General features: G+C 43.5%; 1 protein-coding gene across 2 annotated transcripts in view; it reads left to right on the top strand.

Annotated features, from left to right (window-relative positions):
* rabggta (Rab geranylgeranyltransferase subunit alpha) overlaps positions 1–13,669 on the top strand; it is a 17,372-nt gene extending 3,703 nt beyond the window's left edge. For both annotated transcript variants that reach the window (XM_018744206.2, XM_018744207.2), the window contains exons 4-17: positions 322–446; positions 1,399–1,586; positions 2,123–2,392; positions 2,535–2,618; positions 2,746–2,828; positions 3,191–3,286; positions 5,149–5,254; positions 5,372–5,423; positions 6,318–6,406; positions 6,952–7,040; positions 8,214–8,330; positions 8,425–8,538; positions 12,381–12,468; positions 12,881–13,669. In XM_018744206.2, coding sequence (XP_018599722.1) covers positions 322–446; positions 1,399–1,586; positions 2,123–2,392; positions 2,535–2,618; positions 2,746–2,828; positions 3,191–3,286; positions 5,149–5,254; positions 5,372–5,423; positions 6,318–6,406; positions 6,952–7,040; positions 8,214–8,330; positions 8,425–8,538; positions 12,381–12,468; positions 12,881–13,029 — 1,650 coding nt within the window. In that variant the 3' untranslated portion in view covers positions 13,030–13,669. The remainder of the gene's footprint in view (positions 1–321; positions 447–1,398; positions 1,587–2,122; positions 2,393–2,534; positions 2,619–2,745; positions 2,829–3,190; positions 3,287–5,148; positions 5,255–5,371; positions 5,424–6,317; positions 6,407–6,951; positions 7,041–8,213; positions 8,331–8,424; positions 8,539–12,380; positions 12,469–12,880) is intronic.

Raw genomic sequence — 13,669 nt, 5'->3', positions numbered from 1 at the left:
GACAAGCGGTTCAGACAATGTGTGTGAGTGTGTTATACAGTGTAACATTCATGCCCGTTAATTGTTTATACTGTACCTCCTTATGGTTTATGTGATATAAGGGCATTTTCTGCCTACCAAAAGTTTATAGGCCCTTTGTGTGCGTGTTTTAATATTTCTGCCTGTATTATTATAGAATCTAAGTAACACATACTAATAATCAGTTTTACATTGAACTTTGACTTGTTTTAGTTCAGTAAACATGAAACTCTCAGCTGTAACTGTATTTAAACAGGCAAAATTTAGCCTTGGACTGACAATCTGTCACCCGCCGTCTTGCAGAGGAAGGAAGGCGTGCTGGACGAAGAGGTTCTGCTGCTGACCCAGCAGCTGCTGTCCTCAAACCCGGACTTTGCCACGCTGTGGAACTACAGGAGGGAGATCTTGCTGCATCTGGAGACCGTGCGGTGAGGGGCACGCCGTCCTGGGGGAGCAGCTCCTGTACTCATTCTTCACGCTATCGTGACAGAGCCGTGGCTCAGAACCAGCACTCATACAGCTTGCTCACTGTGTGGGCGCTGTTTTGGGAGGTTCCTTGAGCTCCCCTATAATTATAGTACATCATAACATTCCGGTCTGCTTTGATTCTCCAAGTTCAGCATTCTTGTTTGGCAGGAAAATTAATGTGATTATCACGAAAACATATTTACTGCTTCTCTCCCTAATTATATGTTATAGAAGGGAGGGTCGCTGCTGGTATTTGGATATGTTAGCTGTCAAATTGCAGTTCCTTTTCCCACTTGGAGGCTGGGAAGTACTCAGTGAAAGTGACTGAAATTAAAAATGCAGCAATTACTTGTTTTTTTTTTTCTGTTTATGAAAAAGTGTGTTTTATAGCTGAAGCCATGTGGAAGAATTAGATAAGTTCAAAATATAGTATGCATTGTTTCTTGAAAATGTTTATTTACAAACCATTTCCTAAATCAGTTATTTTTTAATCGTACTTCATATTTCAAAATAGTCATAATAACCTTGTGCACAATTATTAAATTGAATGTCATATGAAACAAAATGTAATCTTAACTGAGTATTGTTGTGTATGTTTGATTGTCCAAACTAACTGAATCAACCCTGGTCTCACTTAGTTTGGATGATGGATGTTCTGATTGTGCATCATTTCCCAAACTTGTATTCAATGCTCATTGTTTACCGATTTTTAAAATAAACGTGCAACACTTCTCGTTTTGATACTGCACACCAACAGTCCACCAAAAGTTTGGTGTAAATTCATGTCAGGCAACTTACAGGACTTATGTGGTACATATACTACATTCATATTCCCTCTGAAATGTCACACCATACAGGATAGGGGCTGATGGTCAGTCCACTAAGCAGGTGTTTCATTCCGCCTCCCCGCAGGTCAGAGGACGAGATCCAACGTCTGTACGAGGAGGAGCTCTCCTTCTTGGAGGCATGCCTGAAGGTCAACCCCAAGTCGTACGGCAGCTGGCACCATCGCGGATGGGTTTCCACGCGGCTCCCGCGACCCGACTGGGCCAGGGAGCTTAGCCTGTGCGAGCGCTGTCTGAGCCTGGATGACCGAAACTGTGAGAAGTTTATCCTGAAATTCGCAACTGCATCAAACCGCACTGAACTGTGTGTGAGCAGAATGCTTATGGTTTAATGAACAGTCTGAGTTCTATAGCTCTGCTCACTGGCTCCGCCCCCACCTTCTCTTTTTCTGTCCAACCCTTGGTATATCTCTGCATTGTCACTTTCATTTTCATGCTGCTTTTTGTCTGCGCCCACTTCCTTCCATTCCCCCGCCTTCTTCTGTTTACTGTCCTGCCCTTTCCTCTCATTGTCTCCACCCATATCCATCCACTGCCCCACCCTCTTCTGTTCTCTGCCATGCCCTTTCCTTTCATTGTCTCCACCCACTTCTTTCTATTCCCCTGCCCTCTTCTGTTTGCTGTCCTGCCTTTTCCTGTCATTGTCTCCGCCCACTTCCATCCATTGCCCCACCCTTTTCTGTTCTCTGCCCTCCTCTTTCCTTTTATTGTCTCTTCCCCTTGCCTTTCTGCACCATGCCCTCTGCCTCTCTCTCCACATCTGTCCCTGGCCCTCTGTGCATTCCCTCCAGTCCACTGCTGGGACTACCGGCGCATGGTGGTCAGGGTGTCTGGCGTGCCGGTTGACCAGGAGCTGCAGTTCACTGACCGCCTCATCGGCTCCAACTTCTCCAACTACTCCAGCTGGCACTACCGCAGCACGCTGCTGCCACTCCTCCACCCAGGCTCCCCTGAGGCAGCATCCCCACAGAGGGAACCTCCAACCTCCTCTGCATGTTCCTCTCCAAGCACTTCCCCCCAGACCCACTCCCACCGTGTGTGCGAGGAGCAGCTGTTGAAAGGTGTGTGCAGAGAGGGGTGAGCTCGTGCAGTGGTGTATGGAGGAACTCCCTCGACACTGAATATATGGAGTGTGTTACTAGGCGTGTTACAGCCGTGGAGCTCTTCTAACACAAGATTTGTGTTCTGATTTTATTTTTCAAGAGTATGAGCTGGTGCAGAACGCCTTCTTCACCGACCCCAACGACCAGAGCGCCTGGTTCTACTACCGCTGGCTTCTTGGTAGAGGTGTGTGTGTGTGTGTGTGTGTGTGTGTGTGTGTGTGTGTGTGTGTGTGTTTGTTTTTCCTGTTTGCTGTGTTCTCTGTGTATGGTCCAGGAGTGGGAAATCTAATCTGTGTTTATCTGTTCCTCAGCGGAGCGGGAGGAGATGATCAGCTGTGTGTACGTGAGCCGCGAGGGAGAGAGGGTTGTGGTCGCCTTCTCCCGGCCTGTCAACGTGAGTGTGTGTACAGTCCAGTATCCCCCCCCTCCCCCAAAACTTAAATTCCATGAAGTTAAGACACATGCAATAAAAAAGACTTACACTAACAAAACACATCATCCATCCTTGTAAAGATTTTTCAGTTTTCACGTCAGACAGAAATCCGTAATGTACAATAAACACAGACACTGAATTCATTTTGAAAACAGAAATTGTAAAGAACTACATTAAGAATACGAGAAACTTAAGTTTAAAACCTAAACATTTAAAAGCGTTTTAAGAAATTAATAAAAACAATGAGTTTTCCAGGGTTTTTTCTGGTTGTCCCTCCATTTTCTCCCCTCACTGTGGTCTTCTGCACCCCCCCCACCCCCCAGGCCTTGAGTGTTGGACTCCTGTTGGTGGTGGATGGACAGCCCCAGCAGGTAAACTGGAGGAGCGCCCACCCTCGACTCCGACACAGCCCCATGTGGGTATCCTTTTAGCCATGCTCAGGCGATCAAGGCCCAGTAGACATCTGTGCCGCCGCCACTCGTGTTTTGTCATGTGTTGACTAGTGTTAGTTGTGGCTCTTTAACACAGGAAATAGTGTGAGCAGCTTAATTTAATGTCCCTGTCTTGATCAAAGATTCTGGGATTTATGACCATTTCCATCCCACGACAGGCTTGATTTTTCCATTTTTACTATAGCAATTCATGGTGAGTACCTTGATCAAAGCTACTACTGTGGGAGTGGGTTTCAAGCCAAGGTCCTTTGAGTCCAAATGCAGTGCTGTAACTGCTAGGCCACCTGCTGCCCACAGATGTTTGTTCATATGTTTTGCTGTGCCCTTGATTACCAATAGAATGCTGAGTGTTAATGTGACCAGCAAAGTAAGACACTGTCAGTGCGACTGCCAAGGGAGTGTTACTGCAGCGGCTGCTGGACTGTCTGGAAAAGCTGAGAAAAGTGCACTGAGGACAACATTCTCAGCTGTCTTCTCTGTTCATTGGAATAAGACTTTGTTCGTTGCACAAGGGGAGTTCGTTCACTGATTTTCCTTATTGCTTAAAACACGAGTCACGTAACATCGTATGTTGTGTATTGATGTTTCTGTGATGTCTGTACGCACTGATGGAACCATCACACTGGGACGCATCCATGCTTACATTTCGCCTGTTTCTGAGCGCTTGTCTCGGTAAACATCACGCAGTATTAACGGGTAAATGTGTATTCAGTGGCAGTTGTGTTGGATCAATTGTACTTAGCATCTGAAATGTAATGTTTGTTCTGCATTTCTCTGGAGCTCCGCTCCTCTGAATTCATGTGTTGTTTCTGTGCTCCAGCAAGTGTTGTCTTTAGAAATTCCTCTTTTTTTTTTAATTTTTTATTTTTTATTTTTTAAATTGTACACAGTTATCCCCTCTCTCCCTGGGGCATGGGGAGGGGCTCCCAGCTCAGACAAAACCTCTGGGCTCCCACTGCCGCGCTGACGGCCACATCAAAGCAGGGCGTAAGCCTTCTCTATTCCGCACAGGAAGTGAGGCTTCACACAGCATCGCAGCCGTGGTCCTTCTCAGTGCTGCTGTGAATGTTGTGTGTTTGTGGGAGCTTGTCGGCATGGTTACAAACACGATCGGCTTTCGCACATCATTCTGTCAAATTGACTGCCATGCCTCTGTCGATGATCTGTCTTACGGGTGGTCCTGGTGATGGCTGTCTTGTTAACCGAACTGTTACGTCAGCTCATCGTGCTGCTGCAAGGCATCCTATTTGTCCTTGCTTGGCTCTCAGTCACTATTACGGTATCTTAGCAGTGGTTAAATTTTTTTTTTTTTTTCTCTCTCCCCATGTGCAATTCCCATTGTCACTTTTTTATGTGGTTAAAAAGTGAACATTCATTGTTTGTTATTCATATACATGCAGTGGGCAACTGGTAGTGTACTGGTCACAGCTGTTGCCTTTGGTACTAAGTCACAGGTTCAAATCTCTCCTCCAGCTGTAGTACCCTTGAGCAAGGTACTTACCCTGAATTGCTCCAATAAAATGACCCAGCTGTGTAAATGATTGCATCTTAACATTGTAAATTGCTTTGGGAAAAAGTGACAGATAAATGTATTCATTAAAAAGTATTTTATAATTGTTTTACCATGTATTATTGTTATTGTTTAAACCTGAGTAATGTGTGAAATTAGTGCAAACAAAGGCCAATTATAAAAAATTTGTGCATGTCAGTTGTTTACATGTCCTTATGATTCATGAACTATAGGGGGATTTTCCACAAACAGTGAAGTCATCTTGCGCTGTGGTTATCGGAACGCTCTTTATTACAAATCTTTAACACATCTCCATAAGATCTGTGACCTGCCTCCTGGTACCATCAGCGACACCAGCAACGAGCACAACCTAACTGTTCACTGGACCGAGAGGCACACACACCGGGACTGTGCGCTCTACACAGGTGCTGTTTGCTGCATGCACATAATATGTGTTTTCTGTGGCATTTCTTTGGATGGATCTATGAATGTTTGAGTTGTCACACTCTGTCTTGAGCTTATAGTGCATCTCTATTTGTAAGGTCGCTCGGAAAGCTGGTGTAGGGACTCTGCCACGGACCTGGAGCTGTTCAGGTAAAGCGAGCGCGTGTGTGTACTATGGCCTTTTGCGCTGCAATCAGTTCCCTGTTTTTTGAAGATAACATCAATGGAAAATCTATCAACTTGTTTTGCTCCCACCTTGTTTTCTCGAAAGTGATGTGTAGCTTGGAGTGAACAAAAGTGCATTTCACAGCAGTGAAAGATGTTGACAGAATTTCTGAAGCTTGTCAGTCTGATACCACTGTGTTGCTGGTTCACGTCACTCAAGTCACTGCCTATAGAAGTGACATTCAGATAGCAAATGTATACATAGCCATGGCACATGGTGTTGAACTCATTTTTGTAGCTGTCAGGAGATTGGGATGGAAGTGGCACTGAAGTAGATGGGTTTGAGGCCCTTCCTGAATGCTGGCAAGGATTCAGCAGCTCTGAGGACAGAGAGAATTCATCCCACCACATAAGTTAACACCAGGAACTGATGGACTTTTCATTTTGGACCTTGTGAGAGAGCACTAAGCAGCTAGAGGTGGAGGGGCACAGCGTTCTTGCTGGGGTGTAGGAAGTGATCAGATCCTTTCGGTATTGGAGTGCAGATCCTTTGACCACATTGTTGGTCGTAACCTGAGTGTTGAACTCAACACGGGCAGCTATAGGAAGCCAATGGAGAAATGCAGGGGAATGCTTTGGCAGGTTAAACGCAACCTGTGTCACTGTGCTTTGGATCAGCTGGAGAGGCTTGATGGCAGAGGCTGAAGGACCAGACAGGAGGAATATCTAAAAATGTTTACGGAACCTAATAAACAGCAGGATGTTTCTCTTATTGGTTGTTACTAGGAAGCAAAAGCACCTTTGGAGTTTAAAACAATGGTACGATGTTACGATCCCTTTTTGGGACATGTGCTGTTTGTTCTGACCACCCCACCCCAGGAGTGAGCTCTCTGTGGAGAAGTCATCAGTTTTACAATCAGAGCTACAGTCCTGCACTCAGCTGCTGGAGCTGGAGCCCCAAAACAAGTGTGAGTCAGAGCTCTTTTTGCATTTTTATGACAACAAAAACAAACAATTTGGCTAGGCTATACAAAGACATGCAATAAAAACAATGATTTAGCGAAGAATATGCGTAATACCACCCTAAATCATTGTTTGTTTATATTGCATGTCTTTGTATAGCCTAGCCAATTTCTTGTTTGTTTTTTGGCCTAAAAACAGCTTCTTAGTTGTTACATAATTCTTTAATTTACAGATGTAATGTTTTGTCATCATAAAAGGTGACTCATTACATATTTTGAATATGTGTATGTTCCTGCTGTAGGGAAATTTTTGAGGAGATTGTAAGGGATTATATCTAAAATTAAAACTTTGTTCTTTGTTGTTTATTACCATAATTTTTACATTGCTGAGCTTTGTATCAGTGGGATTAAGAAGGGTTTATTGTGTTAGTGTGACAGTCACCACGATGATGGGAGACAACAGCATCTTGTGTATTTTTGTGTGTGTTTGTTTCCTGCGCCTGTCATATACAGAAACAGTTAATTTACTTTTACCTTAATCCTCATCACAGGGTGTTTGCTGACCATCATCCTGCTGATGAGAGCTCTGGACCCATTGGGCTATGAGAAGGAGACCCTCGCTTATTTCCAGACCCTTAAGGTGCCACTGTCTCTCCTTGAATGCCATCTTTCAGAATCCAACCAAGAGTGCTTCACAGGCATACGTTAACTACGTTTTCATACAGGCATACGTTGAACTGCTGTGTGTGTGTGTGTGTGTGTGTGTGTGTGTGTGTGTGTGTGTGTGTGTGTGGCCAGACACTATTGTACATTTAACACAAAGAAAAAAACCATGATAACTAGATAAGATGGGTCCTGTCTCTTGAGCATTTTTGTAGCCAGTATCTCATATCACATATTTGACTGTTTTATCACTTCTTCCTAGACAGTCTGTGCGGCACAGTAGCAGAGATCATGCTGTAGTTCTGTCACAGCATGTTGATAAGTAGTTACACAGGTTCCGTTGTGGTGTCTCAGTGCGCTGGCTCCTCGCAATGAACGCCCAAGGTGCAAACTATTGAGGATCCACCCTTTTTTGTTTTGTTTTCAATTGTCTTTTAGTCACTTTCGTTGGTAGAGCAGTCATGCTTACTTTCTGAGCCAGTTGTTGGCTGAAGTGGGAAAGTGATCGAACAGATTAGGACTGTAGTGCTGTCTTAATTAAACTCACTTCCGCAGTTTTTAGTTTGTTTGTTGTTTTGAGTGCTGATTATCAATATGCAAATGATAAATGCTGCACATGTTTGTGAGATGAATCAGTGAACAATCAGTGTTGTACAGAAGTTTGTAGACAGTACTGTGCAATTTTTAAAATGCATCATAAATGTGCTATAGCTATATCCAAGACTTTTACAGAACCTAAGTGAATAAATCAAGGGACCTTTGTATTATTAATTCTGACTTAGTGGTAAAAGTTTTTTCAGAGTTACAAATGAAATAAATTACCAGTAGATTTTGGGTTCCTGTTGGGTTTGTAAATTGAGGAGCTGATGTCCTTCACTGTTCCTGCCTGTTGCTGAGGTTTACAGCACTAGGCTGATCTATTTATTTATAGATCAGGCATGATATCCCGTGACTTCGCTAAAGCATAAAATGTGTGTTTTATATTTCGCTGTATTTCCTGTTCAAACACATCCCCCCACTGTTGAGCTATCTGTGCATCATCTTCATAACTATACACACATACACGCTCACACCCACCTGCACACAGCAGCAGCTTCGAGACAGGATGTGTAATGAGAGCGATGGGTCATGTTCTCAATCTTCTCTCCAGGAGGTCGACTCGATGCGCACCTCGTATTACAGCGACCTGTGCAGCAAGTTCATGATCGAGAACACCATTCTGAAGATGGAGTACGCCGAGGTCAGGGTCTTCAGCCTCTGTGAAAAGGTACTTTGCGCATCTCCTCTTACGCACCCATTCTTTCAGGTGCTTTCTTGCTCTGAGCAGAAAGTGCTCAGAAAATATTCTTTGTCCATTTCAGAACCTGTCCACCCTGTGCCACCTGGACCAGCTGTTGCTGGTGACACACATCAACCTCTCGTCCAATCAGCTGCTGGGCCTGCCTCCTCAGTTTGCCATGCTTCAGTGCCTCGAGGTATTTGTTTCAGTCCAAAGTGTGTTTTTCTATTGAAAGTAAATAAATTCTAAGATGTGCACCCTATGTTTAGAGATACATCTTCTCGAAAAAAAGCTGACAGGAAAAAGAGCAAATCATGAAACTTAAGCAAAAAAACTAAAAATTATTTGCTTGTCAGTTTTATTAATTTATTTCCTCTTCACTATTTTCTTTTGACATTCAAAATCAGCTTCTTGGATTACGAACTGCTGACATAAGTGTCTTCACAAAATATCCTCTGTGCTAAATTTAGGTTAAATTTGACATGTGGTACAAGCAATGGATACAACAAAAGTGATACAGTAATGTGATTCTTTCAGTGATTCTCAGATGCTATTGTTTATATAACTTCTTTTTTATTAATTTGAAGAAAAAAATCTTCTTAAACTTTATGAAATCTTTGAATTGAATAAATACGATACAATCGGATCAATCTTTTTTCAACAGCAGCACTGGGTCAGACTGCCATGTGGCGACATACTGGTTCTGTCATTCACTGCAGACACTGAGCAACACAAACTTACACATAAAACTTCAAATCACATCACACAAAATCTTTATCAACACATGCAACACCCTTCAGCTGAAACAATAACAAATCAGCCTCATTACCAGCCCTTTCTGCATAGGTCACTCCTTTGACTAGTAATTCACATCATGGTTGCACTCAATTTACAATAAGCAGTGAATCTCTCAGAAGTGCATCTCACCAAACAAGCGAACTGCGAGCTTTATTGCCAAGTATGTTCACACATACAAGGAATTTGTCTTGGTGACAGAAACTTCCACAGCACAGATAGAAGGACAGTGACAAGACACAGATGAGAAGATAGAATATGTGAATAAAGGATAAAAAATATAAAGTACCCAATATACAAAAATAGTCACTAGACATTGTATGTATGCACAGGTATGTTCTATACAAATGCAAGGGAATGTGAGTAAGAGATATAATGTGATAAATAGATATAATTATAAATAGCGTTGTGTATTGCACTGGTTTACTCTCTAGGGGGGATTTAGCTGTTCATGAGGTAGATGGCCTGAGGAAAGAAACTTTTCTTGTGCCTGGCTGTCCTGGTGCTCAGCGCTCTGTAGCGCCGGCCAGATGGCAAAGGTTCGAAGAGGAAGTGGCCTGGATGTGAGGGGTCTACAATGATTTTGCTAGCCCTTTTACTGACTCTGGACAAGTGCAGTTCTTGGAGAGCTGGGGGGGGATGTGCCGATGATTCTTCCAGCAGTCCGAACTATCTGCTGTAGTCTTCTGATGTCTGATTTCGTAGCTGAGCAGAACCAGACAGTTATAGAGGTGCAGAGGACAGACTGGATGACTGCGGAGTAGAATTGCAGCAGTAGCTCCTGTGACAGGTTGAACTTCCTCAGTTGGCGAAGAAAGTACAACCTCTGCTAGGTCTTCTTCACGATGGAGTCTATGTGGGGTTCCCACTTCAGGTCCTGTGAGATGGTGGTGCCCAGGAACCTGAATGACTCCACTGTTGCCACAGTGCTGCTCATGGTGGTGAGTGGGGATAATGCTGAGGTGTTTCTCCTAAAGTCTACGATCATCTCCACTGTTTTGAGCGTGTTACTGGAGGTGTTAATTGATGCGTGGAGAGAGGGTCTGAATGGGTGTGAGGTGTGAGACAGGGTTTTTCAAACCTGCAATAACTGATTTTGAAAGTTGATGTCCTCCTGACCTTACTTTACTTGGCTCATGTCTACCCCATGCCTTGCAATTTAAGGAAAGGGTTTGTGAAAGATGTGTTTGGCTTGGTATGGGGTGGGAAGCATGAGTTTGTAAGGAGGGAGGTGATGTACCTAGGGAAGGACAGAGGCAGAAGGGGGGTTCCTGATTTTTCCCCCTAAAATTTGATTGCCTTTTTTTGGCACAGCACTGTTTCCATCTGGCAGCTCCCCTGGAGCACCCGCACCAACATTTTATTCGCCTCTGGCTGTCTTTCCCGTTGCGACATTTGGTGAATTCGTGGTCCAATGCTGGATCAAAGGCCGAGTCTCTGCCAGATCACTACAAACAGGTGGTGAAATGGAGCAAGATCATTCCGAGAGACACTGACGCAAATACCCTCCTCAAGCACAAAGTGTTATATAATGCCTTATTGGAGAGGAGGGGAACGCGAGTGATGTTAGGCCTTGGGGAAGACATTTGGGCCCGAATTCAGCCAAAAGGGCTTGACAATAGGCTGCAGGACTTAAACTGGCAGTGTCTCCACGAAAGATTACCCGTAATGGAGAAACTTTACAGGTACGGGTTGACCGGACGTCCCCACTGCCCGCGACCCCAGTGTGTGGGTGCGGAAACGATTAAGCACGTTTTTTGGGATTGCGGTTATGCCGGGACAGTCTGGTCATTGGTTGAGCCCTTGTGCAGAGTGTTAGACGGCAAGATGGCATTGACTTTTGATAATATCATGAAGGGACTGTCCCCCAAGGTGAGTAAAGCAACCTCTGGTAGGATTTGGTTGATTGTGAGTTTGACAAAGAAAGATTTGTGGAATGCACGCATTAACCTTGTCCGAAAGGGGTTGAAAATGGGAGCTTATGGTGCCTTTCTGAAGATTCGAGCTGAGCTGAAGTTCAGAATAAAGCGGGATCTGATTGTCTGGGGCTACCACGAGGCAAAAGACAGATGGAAAGACCTCGTAGATAAATGTTTGAAGCTCTGAGGTTGGATGTCTGCTTTATGGAATTGCATTCTTTTAAAACATATTGTACTTTCTTGTATCTTACCCCTTTGTATATTTATTCTTTTATATTTGTTTGTGTGGTTTTTATTTGTATAGTATTTATTCAGATTTTAGTAGTTTTAGGGTTTGAGTTTATGCACTTTTAACTAACATTTTTAACTTGTGTGGGTTTTATTTGTATAGTGTTTTAACTATAGATTTTAATGGCCTTGTTTTATCAGGTGATTCTGAGTACTTTTGAGTTTTTATACTGATGATTACTCATGTGTTTGTTTTTAGGGGTATGATCAAGTTTTATGTTGTAATTTAGAAGTATTTTATGTGTTTTGAAGGAAGCATGTATTATGACGACGACTTCGGTTGAGCTGCTACTGGGGGACAGTCCTTTTGGGTATGTTGGTGTGGGTAAGACATGGGTCAGTTATATTTTCTGAAGCCAGAAAGGGATTGTTATGGGAAAGACTTTGTCTTGACAATGTATTTTATCTAATGGTTGTTTAGTAACTTTGTTGACCAACTGTAGGACGATGGTGTTGGGTTTGTTTGATTGTGGATTTCATGTATTGTTTTGGTTGTGTATTGTTGATAACTTTATCAAATAAAGTTTGGGAAAAAAAAAAAAACTCATTCAAATCATCGGCCAGTTGTTGAGTTGACACGGTTCTGGGGGATGGTGTCTTGTAATTTGTAATGTCTTTCAGGCTTTTCCACACTGATGCAGAATCGTTGGCTGAAAACTGTTTCTTCAGCTTTTCAGAGTAGTTTCTCTTAGCCACTCTGATCTCCTTTGCCAGTGTGTTTTTGACCTGTTCATGCAAGGCTCTGTCCCCATTCTTGTAGGCGTCTTCTTTGGCCTGACGAAGCTGTCTGAGTTTTGCAGTGAACCACGGTTTGTCATTGTTGTATGTTAAACGAGTGTTTGATGTTTTAGTCATTTTTACGTGCAGCTGTTTTCCTTTGTCTTCAGAAATAATGGTTGTTTGATCCTTTTACAGCAGTCAACCCTGAATGGTCATTTTACAGAATGAATTAGGCCTGTTATGTGGAAAAGCTGTATTTGTTGAGCTGTAGCCTATAAACTGAGCTGTGTTTGTGCTGTTTGTCCTGAACTCTCAGGTGCTGCAGGCTGACGACAATGCCATCGAGAATCTGGAAGGAGTGTATCACCTGTCCAAATTGGAAGAGGTGTCGCTTCGGAACAACAGTATCCTTTTGTCTCTAAAACAAAACAGGCCATACATGGAAATTATCATTATTATTCTTATCAGCGATTTATTTATCTGACATTAACACAGGCAGCTTAGTGTAAAGCTGTTCACTAGGATTTACCCATTTATAGAACAGTGACAGTTGATAGCGTAGCAGTTGGAACTGCTGCCTTTGGACCCAAAGGTTGCAGGTTTGAATCCCCCCTCCCACTGTAGTACCCTTCAGCATGGTACTTACCTTGAATTGCTCCAGTAAAAACTTATCCAGCTGTATAAACTGGTAAATAACTAAGTAACTTAACATTGTGATAAAAAATGTACTGCAGCAATTCAAGGTAAGTACTTCAAGGATGGGTACTACAGCAGGAGATGGGGTGCTTTTCAAGTTCTTTCCTTTGACTTCTGCAGACATCACTCAACTCTCTGATCTTAAAATTCTCACCACATGCCCCAGGTTGGCCCGACTCGATCTTCGTGGCAACCCCATCACCCAAATTGCCAACATTCAATCACAGCTGGCTGAGCTGTTGCCATCGATCACAGAACTTCTGCTCTGAAAGGACCAGCGAGACTGCCCTTCACAAATGTCAAGAACACGTTTCGGGGTGTTTTTAAATGTATGCATGCGTTTCGTTTCCTTGTCTCCCGCTTGTCTCTGTGTTTGTACAGAACCACAATCCAAACCCCAGGAAATGTGTAATGTTGTGTGTGCAGAAATTGTGACTGACCAAGGTGGCCACACCTGTATCTGCTCTGAGCACCACGCCTGTTTGTCGGTATTGTGTGTGTGTGTGTGTGTGTGTGTGTGTGTGTGTGTGTGTGTATATACACACATTTATGGCCAGCTGATCCCGCCACTGGATTGCATGCTTTCCCTACACTCAGTCCCCCAGGGACAGGAATGGGTCCATGCGTCCTCTGTTTCACTACCCTTGGTTTTCTCTGTCAGGCACAAATCACCTTTGCACCTGGCCTCCACTGGCCCAACATGAAGAAAGCTGAGTGTGATATAAAGAGCCACTGGTCGAGTCGTGGAGTGCGATGCGCAAAGCATCCGTATGGTTGTGGAGTATGGAGGATTCGGACTGTACATCTACAAACGGTTGTAGCACAACATCTTGCGAATGAGACTGAACATGCATCACAGGCTACCTGTGTAGATAAAATAATCAAATAAAATCTGCTTTAAATTATTAA

Source organism: Scleropages formosus, chromosome 9, assembly GCF_900964775.1.
Source record: "Scleropages formosus chromosome 9, fSclFor1.1, whole genome shotgun sequence".
NCBI lineage: Eukaryota > Metazoa > Chordata > Actinopteri > Osteoglossiformes > Osteoglossidae > Scleropages > Scleropages formosus.
This window is presented reverse-complemented; position numbering and strand designations above follow the sequence as displayed.